The 14,277-nt window shown below is 37.5% G+C and overlaps 2 protein-coding genes across 14 annotated transcripts in view; one reads left to right on the top strand and one right to left on the bottom strand.

Annotated features, from left to right (window-relative positions):
- Nucleotides 1-14,277, top strand: part of OSBPL1A (oxysterol binding protein like 1A) — a 243,936-nt gene that overhangs the window by 122,548 nt on the left and 107,111 nt on the right. For 10 of the 13 annotated variants that reach the window (XM_072735104.1, XM_026006517.2, XM_072735109.1 and 7 more), the window contains one exon: nt 1,420-1,526. In XM_072735104.1, coding sequence (XP_072591205.1) covers nt 1,420-1,526 — 107 coding nt within the window. Of the gene's footprint in view, nt 1-1,419; nt 1,527-8,168; nt 8,462-14,277 lie in introns of those variants that run through there. The other 3 variants (XM_072735114.1, XM_026006519.2, XM_026006518.2) reach the window with 3 other exon arrangements.
- Nucleotides 638-11,176, bottom strand: LOC140595035 (uncharacterized). Its single transcript, XM_072733624.1, has 3 exons — nt 11,167-11,176; nt 7,765-8,712; nt 638-6,144 (listed from the first exon to the last, which is right to left on the bottom strand). The coding sequence occupies exons 1-2, from the start codon at nt 11,174-11,176 to the stop codon at nt 8,024-8,026; spliced, it is 699 nt and encodes a 232-aa protein (XP_072589725.1). The 3' UTR covers nt 638-6,144; nt 7,765-8,023.

Raw genomic sequence — 14,277 nt, 5'->3', positions numbered from 1 at the left:
TTGGTATTTATATCCAGATAATAGTGACAGGTTGTTCATACCTTCATTCACTTACCTTTTCCTTTTGTTGCCTGCCCATTTTGCCTTAGGAGTTTTGAGGAATAATTTTTCCAAGAAGAGGACTTTTCTTTGCTAAAATAAATCACATTCCTATAGAAATCTTAGAGAATGAACAATAGCTATGATTTTATCACCTAGAAATAATGACTGTAAATCATTTGGTATATGTTCTTGGTAGATTTTATTTTCCTTTCCACTTTCCATTTGAAAATATTTGTATCTTGAAGGGACCCACTGTTTTATGGCCTGATAATAGCAAATTGCTGGCATTTGAATTTGATTACTTTTGCTTATTGACCTTATTTATTACTGTGTTATAAGAATCATGTTCTAAGTGAATCAAGATTATTTAAGACAGAGGGTGGTATATATTTGTCTTTTTCCTTTTAAGTTATTCTTAGATGAAAGGCTTTCTTAATATTTATATTTGATAGAAGGGACACATTTAAAGGATCTAAGTGTATAATTAACACAAAGGTCTAAACTGTTTGAACTAAGAGCATTTCTCTAGCATTAATCCAGACACAGGATATGACATTTTACTTGTTTTTTAAGTGATATATGTGTATTTTTCAGCTTTTTCTTGTCAGCATTCTGTTTTTGTTTTGGGTAGGGTTTTGTTTTGTTTTTTGGTTTTTATTTTTGTTTTTGTAATGGGTAAGTGGATTAAGATTTCCTTAGGGAAGTAGGGAAGGTAGTTGATATTACCATTTCTTGTTCCCAACTTCTATTCTGAAAGATACTGGCCTCCAGAGGGACACATTTGTAAGAGTGAAAATACCTATTTCATGCCAGACATTTGTCCCATAAATACTAGAGAAAGTTGAGTTAATGCCACCTTTAGGTGTTAGCCATCATGTCAACTGCCGTATTATTTTTAGTTCTTGGCTTTTGAATAAAATTACTTATCTACTATAGAATATCATGAAAGGAAATGTTAATCCACTGCTTTTCTTAAACATTATATTGTTATTCCTGTAAACTTTTAAAAAATATTTTTAAGTTTTATTTTTTTAGTCCTGAACTCTTCTCCTTGCAGGATATTGGCCTTTCTAGGACAAGGTTTCATCTTTTCTTTTACGTACCAATTTATGTGCCTTGTGTATAGTAGGTGCTAATAATGATGCTCAAGGAATATACAATATGCTTTGTTTAGGCAGCTAGCTGGAAGGAAACATGAAGTTAGTAGACATAAAAATGTTAGTGGTGCCTGGCTGGCTCAGTAGAGCATGCAACTCTTAATCTCAGGGTCCTGAGTTTAAGCTCCACAGTGGATATAGAGATTACTTTTAAAAAACAGTGATTTCAAAATATTTATGGTCTTAAAATCCCACTAATTTTATTTATTTTTATTTTTAGACATGCTTCCATCATTTCTTCAGAAAGTTGAAGTTGTCTCTGAAGCTTCTAAGGAAACTTGTGTAGCTTTGAGTGATTGCCTTAATCTCTTCACTAAACAAGAAGGGGTAGGTAGTTTGGAATAGAATTTTTTAATAATTGGGTGTCACATACTAGATCATCCAGTAAATCACTGCTTTCAAATTGTCCAAAGGTAGGAGAAAATAGTCTTAACAAAGAAATTGAAAGCTTTGTTTTCACTAAAATTTGGAGAAATCTTTCATTCTTGATTAAGCAGGATGATTCTGAAGTAACTTGTGTTCATATCTAATTTACTTAAATAGTTGTATTTATCAACCATGGTTTAAAGTTCTACTCAGAGTTCTTGTGGCATTTCAACAAGAGGGTTGTGAAAATATTGTAGAAACCAAAGGTTTTATGTGAAAAATACATGATACTTGTATTTAGTAAATAAAGCGATATCACACTTACCTATGTGAACTCTCAGTGGATTAAATATCTTATGTTCTTTACCCCCTGCTCTCTCCCATTCACAAAATTGCCATTTACTTTTCCAAATATTAGAGTGGTAAGTTTACCCGTTAGTAATTCTTTTTCCGAGGATTGAAAGTTGTAAAGATGTGTTTTGGCTGTCTGGACTAGAATTTTTCTTGTTTTATTTTTTTCCCCTTCTTGTTTTCATGATGCTAATGCAAGTCAAGCAGCCATAGGCTTTCTTTTCCATTTTATTAATTTCTACATATATGTTCAGTCTTCAACTTTTTAGATTAAGACACCATATTTCTTATTCTTGTTACAATTTATTTGTAACTTTTAATTTGATATTAGGTTTTGGGTAAAACAAGATAGATAAAAATGGTTTTATATGTTTCATATGTAAAGATCTAAAATGTGATTACAATGGAAGCTTTGGAAATTCACATAAAAATTTTTAAATGCCAGGTTTGTTATGTACACAACAAATTTCATATTTTATTTGGAGAAAAAAGTATATGAGTAATCTGAAATTCATTTAAAACAAACTTAGAGAAAGTCTTTAACAATTTTATTAACCATCACAGGAAAACATAATTGTTCATTAAAACCTTTAAATGGTTGATTCTTCCAATACTGTTTGAAAACATTCCCTCTCAGCATTTGTGTTTTTGGTGATTTCATATTCTAGCTTATTTAAATGAGGCATGATTTCATGATCTAAATAAATCTAAATAGTATTTAGAAGATTTTTTGAAATGAACAAATTATGTCTAGGGATTCAGGTAATATTTAATTCATTGTAATACTAAATTTCATTAACATCTTTTATATGGCACCTGGTGGATGGATCAAATGTCTTTGTTTTAGAGGTGTATAGTTTCAAGGTAAATGCTAGATTAAAAGTAATTTAATTATGTCTAGAAGCCAGCCTATGCTAATTTTTAAACTGTTTGCTTAAAAATATAGCCTAGGTAATTACTTCTTTGAAAATCCAGATGTGCAAGAGTATATTAGCTTCAAGTTTAGGCTAATTAGACTTCTAAATTTGTCATGAGGATTAAATAACAAAATGTATGCAAAATACTTAGCATAGTTCCTGACACATAGTAAGCCCTGAGTAAAAATCAACAATTATTATTGTCGGATACTGTTTAATTATTAACACTTGTGACTCCTTTTTTTCTGATGGCATTTTGGAGCTTTTGTGTCTTTAGCACTGAATTCAACTCGTTTTGGGAGGAGGAGGTGTTGTCTAAAGAAAATTTGAGTATTTGTAAATGATTGTGTTCTTTTCATCCTTATTATTCAAGTGACAAAGGCTACTTACGTTCTCTGAACCTTGATATTTTTATCTTTCAAATAAAGGAGACCATATAGTAAGTCATTAACAGCACTAGTCTGAAAGTCTAATGGACGTTTTTATAATCTGTCTTTTCCCTAACCTACTGTGGGGAAGTTTCTGTAAAATGAAAATGTATAAACACCTCAGTGTCAGGTGTGGGGATCAAATGTATATAGATGAATAATATGTATATAGAGCATATTAACATACTGTGGTACACAGTACTCATTTAGGAAATGGCATTTGTTGCTTCAAACTTTCAGAATATCTTTAAGATTATTTTTCAGTAATGCTATAAATATAAAATATCAACTCTGTGAGGTTCTCAACAGAATTTATTCTGAGAAAAAGGATTATAGACAAATGGGCCCCCAAATATTTAAAAGACAAAATGGGATCATTGAAGTTAGTTTTTCATGTGGCTAAGACCTACAACATGGGACTTTAATAGTGTACTTGAGGTACGAGAGCAGAATAATTTGACATTATAATGCCTTATTTATCTGGAATCAAATTATATATCTATTATCTAGAAATTTTGTTAACAGTCATAAGTTTTGAATTCAGAGACTGGGTCAGATTCCATGCTTTGCTCCTTAATCTCTCTTTGCTACAGTTTTCATATACAGTTTCCTTTTTAAAGTGGCAACCAACCAAAAAAGAATGTTTTGAAAAATAAGTACGATCATCTTGGCAAACACCCTATAAACTATACCTGGCACATAACGGGGATCCAGTAGGTCTAAGTGATCCCAGCCCCCACAGTAGCAAAACTGTTTTTATTGTAATCTTTTGATGACAGTTATTCTGAATGTTATGCATTTACATCTTATGCTAAATTTTTAACACTTATCTTTTCTAGGTGATTGTCCTTTTGTCCTTTTTTCTATGTTCATAATTACTCTGTGTCTTAATACACAGATGTCTTCAGGGGGTAATGTTTATAGAACTGTGTAATTTGACTAAATGGCCCAGTCCTGCTAATGTTCTTGAATTCACTTTTGCTATTTATGGGTTTAAAATCTTTTTCTGTTGATTTTTAGATCGACTGTGTGTCTGTCTGTACCAGTGGACTACTGATCCCTTCTGATTTATTCTTTCTAATGTTGTTTACTAAAAAGAAAACCAGATAATCAAACTTGCTGGTAAAACTATGTCCACAGTAAGAGCAAGCTGGCTCTGCATGAGAAACGTAGGGGTTTATAATGAACACAGGTTCCTGGATTTGGAGCTTTGTAGTTCTGTGGTATGTGAATATTCTCTGCTTATTTGGGGATGCTCTGATAGGACCCAGATAGTCAACGTTTTCCATAGACCTCTACATAAATGGGGTGGATTATGGATGCATATTTTACTTGCAAATAACACTCTTTTGTTGAAAAAAAAAATCCTGCAATATAGAAAGCAAGCTGTAAAGCTTGTGATCGACTTACTAAAGGGAAACTTACCAGGTGTTTTTAGGGTTGGAGAAACATTAGAGAATGTGAGTGCCTTCATTTGTCTTTACCTTTGAGAGTTCTATTCAAAAAGCTAGTGGGGCGCCTGGCTGGCTCATTTGGTAGAGCACAGGGCTTTTAATCTCAAGGCCATGAGTTCAAGCCCCACATTGGGCATGGAACCTACTTAAAAAAAAAAAAAAAAGATTCAAAGGCTAGAAACTGGCTTCATGAATTATGTTTGTTTCTGTACTTTTCCTCACTAGAAGGTGGTATCAGAAGTGGCTAAAACGTCACACAGTGCCATCATTGGTCCCTTTCTTGTTTGGCATATTATTGAGCTCCCTCTGATATTAGTCAAACCCGTTTTTCCAAAGTAGGAACTTGCTTATTGAAAATTAGTGTAAGCTCACTCATAAAATCCTTTATGCTGCCTTTTTTTTTTTTTTTTTAAGATTTTATTTATTCATGAGAAAGACAGAGACATAGAGGGAGAAGCAGGCTTCCTGCGGGAAGCCTGATATGGGACTCGATCCTGGGACCCTAGGATCACGCCCTGAGCCTAAGGTAGATGCTCTACCACTGAGCCACCCAGGTGCCCCTACTTTATGCTTCTGTGTTAAAATTCCTGACGGCTAAAGAGCTGTAACCCAAACGTATGATTGGGATGACAGTGTAATGGAGACATCTGGACCTTCAGTTGGACCAACCAAAAGGTAGTGCAACTTGGGATCAAATGCTGGTATCTTTGGAGAGAAGCTCCTCCTGTGAGCTTCCAGCTCTATGAAGTCGAGGTCTCTAATATTCCTAGTCTCTTGGGCTGTTCAAGATAACTCCTTTAGTTAATCTCTTTCATTTTTTATTGTTTATACCTTTGGGCCTTTACCGCTGTCTTCTCTTCAGTCTCCTCCTTTCCCTCTGCTCTGAGCAAAATTTTGTATTAAACATGGAGGCAGTGCCTGCATTTGCTGCCAGTTCCTTGCCACTCCCAACCCCCAGTTCCCTATCTTATTCTTCCCTTTCCTTGGCATCTGTCTCCTTCCATCCTGCTTCAAAAACAGCTCCTCTCTTTTGCATTCTCTACTCCCTTACAGCTTCTGTCTCCTTACATTCCTTTCCAGTTCTATTTTGGAAATGTGATACTTTCTGTTTCTACTTCTTTATTCCTCAGCTAGCCCACTGAAACCATGCTTGCCAAAAATCTGCTTACTGCTAAATCAGAGGATACCCTTAAATTACCTTGCTTGTCCTGTGACAGGTCTGGCATTTGACTACTCCTTGCTTTTTGGAGTTCTTCTCAGTGATTTCCATGGTGCCTACCTCTTCTGGCTTCTCTTTCCTTTAGAGCAGCTCCTCCTCAGGTTTCTTTTGAAGCATCTTTTCTTCTGCCTGTGCCTTGAGTGTCAGTGTCCCTGGTTTCTGTGGGTGGCCTTCTCACTCAGCATTCTCCTTGGATGATCATAGGCATTCCTGCAAACAGAAATCCATGATGACTCCAATATCTCCACCTTAGATCTCTCCTGAGCTGTGAACCAGTATATCCAGCTGCCTTTTGAACACACATATGGTTATATCACAGGCATTTCAAAACCAGTGTGTCTAAAGCTGAATTATCCATTCAACTCAGAGTTAGAATTACCACCTATCCAGGAACCAAGCCAAGATCATGGGAGCTATTCTCAGTTCATCCTTCTTCCTTCTCCCCCCCCCCCCCTTTTATCAGGTTCTGTCATTTTTACTCCCTGTCTCTCAGCTGTCTGTCTCCCTGTTCTCCCTCTCCTCCCACCCAGCACTCAGCTCCTGCACTGCCACTTTGTGAGGACAGAGCTCTCAGGATTGCTCTGTTGGATGACTGCCACCATTTCCTCATCCCAGGTTCCACCCTTCGGAACTGGTTTAGATATCCCTCCTATTCTGAGTCCTTTCTGTTGTAGCACTTAACACATTGTATCATTATATATTTGTCTATATCAGACATATATATATCAGACATATATATATCAGACATATATATATGTCTGATTATATATTATATATTGACTAAAGAGCTCCTTAAGTAAGCAACTGTATCTGTTATTTTTGTAGCATCTGTGTCTAGTATAGTACTTGTCATGTAGTAGGCAGTTAATAAATATCTAAATGAATGCATAATGAATGTACAAAGGAAAGAATACAAAGATCAGACCAATCAGGGTCTACTCTCTGCTGTCTTGACCTTGAGCAAATTAATACATGTTTGGGAATTTCACTTCCAAATCTGAGAGAATACAGATGAGTTATTTTATGTGAAGTTCCTCAATACAGTGCCTGGCACAGTTTAGGTTCTTTGTAAATTGCCTTCTAAAACATGTTATTTTTACTGCCTAGTACTACTTTTGTAGACTGAATTCATTCTCTAATTTTTAGAACCCAGGAGGAAGATTCTGTAGCAGCTGCATTTAGTGCCAAATGTGAGTTTTCACAATACCATTTAGTTATCAGTTTAGAATGGGGGAGGAGGGAAGCAAACTGACTTTTCAAAGACACCATGAAACCTCATTGACATTAATTCCAGATTTTCTAGTGTACTGTTGTATCATCTTTTACACATTTTATATCTGTAGCGTGGTTACAGCCACCGCTGTTGGAACAGCAAACTTAAAGTACCCTAGGATCTTGTCAAAGAAATAGTTTGGTTCAGTATTGCTCTGCTCCCTAAAGTTTGAGGACAGGTTAATACTGTTTAAAACTAATACTGTTTATTATTTTTAAAAATACTGTTTAGAATAAAAAGTCATGTGTGCCCCATCTCTATCAGAGCTTAATAGTTAACTAGAAATTTTATTATCCTGAACATCTCACTTAGTGTAATATTTACGTGGTGGGTTTTACTGTCCTTTGAATCTGTCTACCCTTCAAGCCTGGCTGGAATAAAAAAACCATCTATTTCATATAAGTAGGTTTCCCATCAATAGGATTAATACCATTGTTTTTCTCATGGCTCAAATGGTAGCTTAGAAAGTGCTTAAAAAAATAAATGCATGAAGTCTAGTTCAATCTTTGTAATGGAATTAGAAACATTCAGTGAAAGCCTGACTAAGGGTCAGTTACCTTTGAGGCGCAAGAGACCAAAGAGGATTCCTCCGCTTTTCCCCAGGGGCGGGCTGGCTCTTTAGAAGTTGTCAGAGCAGGCGTCGCCGGGAGAGGGCTTGAGCACCCAGCCCGCTCTAGGACCTCGCAGGAGCCTCCTTGGGATGCACGCAGAGCTCGAGTAGCAGTTTCCTTACTTCCTTCCCTAGAACTGCGGGCCAGAGGTCTGCCCGTCGCTCGGAGGGGCTGTGTGCAGGCTCTCGTCGTCCCGGGCAGGTCCCTACCTGCGCCTCAGCAGAGCGGGCCCCGCGGGAGGGGGGCCGGGGGAGGAGGGACTGGACGACGACAGCGGCAGCGCGGAGCCGCCTGCTGCAGGCCATTCGCAGCGCTGCTGCTCGCACTCTCCCCGGCGAGCCCTGGAGGAGGGCGGCTCTGGAGGGCGGCTCTGGCTCTGCGGCGAGGGGCGCTGCACGGACCTCTGGTGGCCTGAGGGCCAGAGCGGGAGTCCTGGGCCGCCACTCTCCTTGACCTCGCTGGAGCCCAGGGCGGCCGAGCAAAGGTGACTTAGGGAGACCTTGCGGTGCCGCCCTGGGTCGCGCCTCCGGGCTGGGCTGGAGGGGAGGCGGAGGAACAGGAACAGGCCAAGCGCGTTTGTGCTGGAGCTGCCCGGGGAGCGCAGGGCGGAGCGCGCCGGCGGGGATCCCCAGATCCGGCCCAGGTGGGTGAGTGCGTGTGCCCCCTGGGGGCTTTGCGCGGTCAGCCCCGGGACGGCCGAGGACGCTGGGGGGAGGAGGTGGGGGAGGGCAGCCAGACGACATCTAGGGATGTGAGTAGATCCAAGAATAGTTGGACGCGTGAGTGCAGCCTCGGGCGAATGGGGAGGGGTGCGTGAGGCCGGGACCCTCCCAGCCTGGCCAGGGTCTTCCTGGCCGCCTGTGTACTTGTGCCGGGTTCCCCCAGGAAGAGCCACTGGGGGGAAAGGCAGTGGACAGCCCCCCCACCCCACCCCCGCCCAGCTAAATATTGGTAGTAGGTCAAGTGGGGCCGGAGTGGGAGGAGTAAGGCAGTGAAAGACATTATTGTCCTAAATAACCTTCCAAGTTAGTGATTTTTTGCATGTCTGTGCCCTGGCTGACATTGAGATGAACTTACCATCCGCTGTGTGAGGCTGCTAAAATTCCAAGGAAACGCATGAGTGGATTAAGGAGAAAAAGGGAAAATTATACTGGGGCTGAGGAGTGGGGAGGGAGATAGCTTTTAACTTTGTTTTGATTAGGATTTTTGATTACTCATAGGCTTTCTTTGTAGCCTAAACCAGTGGAGAATCACGTTCCCTAGCATTCAGAGCATGTGGCTAGTTGTTTTGTGTTTTTTGTTGTGCTGGTTTTTTCTGGATTTGGAGAGAGGGTAGTAAGAAAGGAAAGATGCCAGAGAGGAGCATAGTACAGCTTTTGAGAGTTATTAAAGCTATTAAAAGTTTCTTAATTTCAATTAGGCTCAAAGACGGAATGAAGGCATTTTGTTTTAAAGACATGGAGTAAATTAGGAATCTTTTTCAAAAGAGAAAAATGCTTGAAATGCGTGTTGGTGGAAGAATGTGTAGGCTAGAATATGGGGATCAAAATGTAAATTTTCTTTTCAGTTTGAGGACACACTGAAGTTAATCGCTGGTCCAAATAATGTTTGATTTCAGCGAGAAGCTGATAACTTTGGTAGTTAGGTTGGTTTTGACTGAGTAGATATTCTATCTGAACATGATGACCAGAGAGGTATTTCAGCTTTTGTCCTGGTACTACTTTTACTAGACTGGGATCTTAAAGGCATTTGTGTCATTGTGAATATGATCGCAAGACTCTGGTCTCCCCTCTTTAGAACCTCTTTAAAAGTTAATTTTAGGGAATTTCATTGAGGGTGAAAGTGACCTACATAATCTCTGTTCCTTCGCTTGTGCATCTTGCAAAATGAGGGAAAATTAAAAAGCTCATTAGATTTTCCATATTAAAAGCACATGCATGTACTACAGGGTAATATATAAAGTCAAGCACGTTTAGAATATGTACATAAGATAATTGATAAAGTAATTATGCAATAGTATGTGCTCTGAGCTTTGTACAATTTATAATATTTGTCATCTGTATTCTTTTAATAGGCTTTTATGAATTAGTATCTTAGTATTCAAATATATAGTTATGTTTATAAGCTCTGTGAGGATTATAAAAATTTTTAATTCCTTTTTTAAAAATTTTTATTTATTTATGATAGTCACACACACACACACAGAGAGAGAGAGAGAGAGAGGGGCAGAGACATAGGCAGAGGGAGAAGCAGGCTCCATGCACAGGGAGCCCCACATGGGATTTGATCCCTGGTCTCCAGGATCAGGCCCTGGGCCAAAGGCAGGTGCTAAACCGCTGCGCCACCTAGGGATCCCCTTTAATTCCTTTAAAAATTAGAAATCTAGATTTTTTTTTCTCTTGGTCCATAATTTTATTCCTAAACTTTCAGCTTGTATGTATAGTCAGGAAATAGACTACAAATTAATTTTGGAAACAGGTAGGATGTAAGTTAAATGTTCTTACTGTTTTTAAAAGTTTTTAATATGAAGTTTATGTAGCATGAAGCAGGTTTTCATTTTGATAACTTGTGAAGTATTTGAACAAAAATACTTAAGATTGTAATTATTTCAGCAGTATGAAAAGAGAGTGTGTGTGTGTGATATTAGCCTTGTCATTCTTGGTATGACCCCGGATCTTTTCCTGATAACTTTCTGTATCACAGTGGTACCAAGTCTGTAACCTGCATGCTATTGTATTTGACTTGTATTCCTATTAGTACAGTGCCTAATTTTTATGCTATCTGATGAATTTTGAATGAGTTATAGGCAGACATAATTTTCCTTTCATTTTAACTTGAGTAATAAGGCTATAACCCATATACATTTTTATAATGCTCCACCATTGATTGATATCTATTATTTTATGTAAAAACTTCCTTAATAAGTATTTACATAGTGTTTACCTCCTCAGGTATCTTGCTAAACCAGTCAAGGCTAGATGAATAGAAGGGTTTTCTTGAAAAGTTTTATCAAATATGCCTAAAGAGGTATGCCCAAGATAAGTTAGAATGACTGAAAGATTTTAATCAGGGGAGAGATTTAATCAGATTTGCTCCTTATGAGAAGGATTAGAGGAAGTCCTCAAAACAGGGTGACCAGGTGCAGGAATTCAAGAGAGAGATAATCAGAGTCTGAACCTAGCTGGTGACTACCAAAGATAACCTCCTAGGAGCTGATGATAGTTGAATAGATGAGGAATGAAGGAGAAGATGGAGTCCTAGCTGACTCCCAGGCTTACGGTGGATAAATCACTGGATGGAAGGTGACTAAAGGAGGGAATAAAGGGAGTAGGGGGAGGATGAGTTCACCTTCCGACATGATGACATCCAAATAAGGGCAGCCTTATTTGTAGCCTTATATGTAGGTATTGGAGGTCACCTTATATATATATATATATATATATATATTTGTAGCCTTATATGTAGGTATTGGAGGTCACCTACATAAACATGGAGCTTGTTGAGTAAAGAATATCACCCAGGAGACATACAGCTTAAAAAGTTTGAAATCAAAGGATTGAATACTGATTTTAAAAGACACGTGGGAGAAAAGAAAGCCCGTGGACAGCACTAAGCAGCAGCAACAGCTGGAGAGGCAGGAAAAGTCCAGAACAGTGGAGGCCAGTGGGGACAGTTGGGTCAAAATTTTGAGGTAACAAACTAAGATGTGTTCACTATTGGTCTTTGATGAGGGGAATTCTAGAAGCATGACCTAGGGAGAAGCTAAATGGCAATAAACAGCAGATTAAATGGGAAGTGAAAAAGTAGAAATAATGAAGACAGACTGATTTGGTTTCTATAGACAGTCATAATCTATGAATGACTACAGTTTTGTTTGTTTGTTTCAATTCTTACATCTCATTTTCATGTTCCTAATGTATTGGCCAGGTCCTTTAGGACAGTGGTGAACAGAAGCTGAAATGGTGGGAATCAATCCTTGTTTTTTAAAAAAGGCACAGTTCTAACTTCCAACGACTCACTATTAAGAGTGATACTTAGTAAATACCATTTCCTAGATTAACAAAGTTCTTTTTCGTTCTTATATTGTTGAGTTTTTTTTTTAAATCATGAAAGGGGGTTCCATTTTATCATATTCTTTCTGCATTTAATAAGAATCATAAGGTTTTTCTTTATTAAGGTGGCAAATTTATATGTTTTTTTTTTCAAATTATATTTTTAGACTTTTTAAATGATAAGCCATCTTTGTTTACCTGGAATAAACCTAATTTGATCATTGTATTATCTTTAACGTTCACCTCAATTTGGTTTATTTGGATTTTAGCATCTATTTATGAGTGAGATTGGCTTGTAATTTTTTTTTTTCCTCATCAGACTTTAGTATCCAGGTTTTACTGGCTTCATAAAGCCAGTAAAGTATTCTTTACTGGATACTGGAGTATTCTTTATTGGAGAATACTGGAGTATTCTCTTTTTTCCCTGGAAGAGCTTATATAAAATTAAAGTGATCTGTTCCTTCTTGTAAAGTCATCTTTCTGAGATTTTTTTAAACTATTAGTTAGAAATATTTAATGGTTATAGGACTATTTTAGTTTTCTGTTTCTTGTTGGGTCAATTTTAACAAGTTAACTATTTCCAGGAATTTATCCTTTCCATTTAAGTTTTGAAATTTATTGTAATAAGGTTGTTCATTGTAGTCTTATATTGTCTTTTTAACTTATTTTGGATCTGTAATTACATATTTTTCCCTGATGTTTTCCATTTTTTTCCTAATATTTATTTGGATCTTCCAATAAATTTCTCTTTAAAATGCGTCTCTAAGGCTTTGTTTATTGGAATATTTTTCAAAGAACTCTCTTTAGCTTTGTTATTTGTTTCATCTTTTTAATTTTTATAGTTACCTCTATCACGTTCAGTTTATTTTTTCCCTAATATCTCTACATTTATTATTCTCTTGTCTCTTTGAAGTGGATAATTTTTTCAAAATTTATTTTCCATATTTTAAGTTGTATGTTTTGTAATTCTAGTATTTTATAATCGAGTTAATATATTTCTGCCAGCTTTATCCATGACTTTGATTTTCTTACAGACTTTAATAATGCATTCCTAGACTTCAGTTTTCCAGACTGAGGACCGCTAGCATATGTAGAGTAGTGCCCTTTTAATATTTAAAACATGTAAAACTTTTGCCAGGGTTTTAACTACTTCCATTTTTTTCTCTCTCTCTTACCTGACTCTTCTTGTTTGCATTGGTTGGCATTTCTGTTTCCTTTCCAGACTTGCTTCTCACTTTCTTCTTTTCTTCATCTTCACAACTTCTTTTCTGACTCTTGACAGTCTGCATGGTGAGAGAATGATCATTATTCCCTTGCTTTCTCTCTTTTTTTCAATGTCTTTCCAATGTTCTCCCCCATACTTAGAGGATTTTTCTATGATCTGATCAGTGTACTCCACCTTGCTTTTTCCCTGTCCTCACAGCCTTGGCTCCAGCACCAAAGGTGAGAAAGTAGATAACCTGTATCTGATTTTCTTAAGATGCTCAGAGGTTCACCTTTACTTACTATATGATTTTTGTTAACTCCTCACATTCATAATCTATCCAACTACTGATGATGATGTCAGGGGACTATGGACAGGGCCTAGGAAGAAAGCATAGATGGTAGACTATAGATCTGCTCTTATTTGGAGTCCTGAGGCACAGACTCCAGGATTAATGACCCTCCTCTTCTTGCTATATGACTCTGGGTGACTTATTCCAAGGCCTCATATTCCTCCTCTGTAACACAGAATTAACACAGACCCCTTCCCTCTACTTCAGGAGTTCCTGTGAGACTTGAGTGGTATAAGGATAAAGCCATTAGTTTTATGAGACAATCTTTCCTTTATTTTCAGAAAAATATCTTGAAAGGATTTTGCGCTCAATTCAGGGACAGAGAAGTAGAGTAAAAGTGGTTTGTGGCATGGGGTGCTGGATCAAAGAAACCCTGATGGGAAGCAATCGGTGTCATAGGAATGAGAGGAAGCACAGAAGTTGTGCTCAGTGGTTGAGATTCAAGAGAGGTGTCTGTTCTCTGGTAGATGGGGTTTTTCATCTGGTGGTGAAATACAATCCTGTAGTAACATTGTTACCTATTTATTACTTGCTACATTCAGGATACTACCTTTTTGAGCTTATATGAGATACCACCCTTCACTTAATGTTTCTACAAAGGAGATTTTGTTGTTAATTAAAAATTAAACTTGTGAAATATCTTACTTGCAAGAGAAATGATTTAGTTTTGAATTTTTTCATTTATTTTTGTTACTGTAGTTTATGTTATGGATTAGTTGTTGAAAATTTCAAAGTCATAGAATCAGTCTTAGATTGTAAAGCATCTAGTCTGGTGATCCTCAAAGATTTCACTGGGGCCTAAAGGCAGATACATAAGATATAGACTATATATAAGACAAAAGTAAAAGCAC

Source organism: Vulpes vulpes, chromosome 13 (genome assembly GCF_048418805.1).
Source record: "Vulpes vulpes isolate BD-2025 chromosome 13, VulVul3, whole genome shotgun sequence".
NCBI lineage: Eukaryota > Metazoa > Chordata > Mammalia > Carnivora > Canidae > Vulpes > Vulpes vulpes.
The sequence above is the reverse complement of the archived record's forward strand: the minus strand, read 5'-3'. Positions and strand labels throughout refer to the sequence as shown.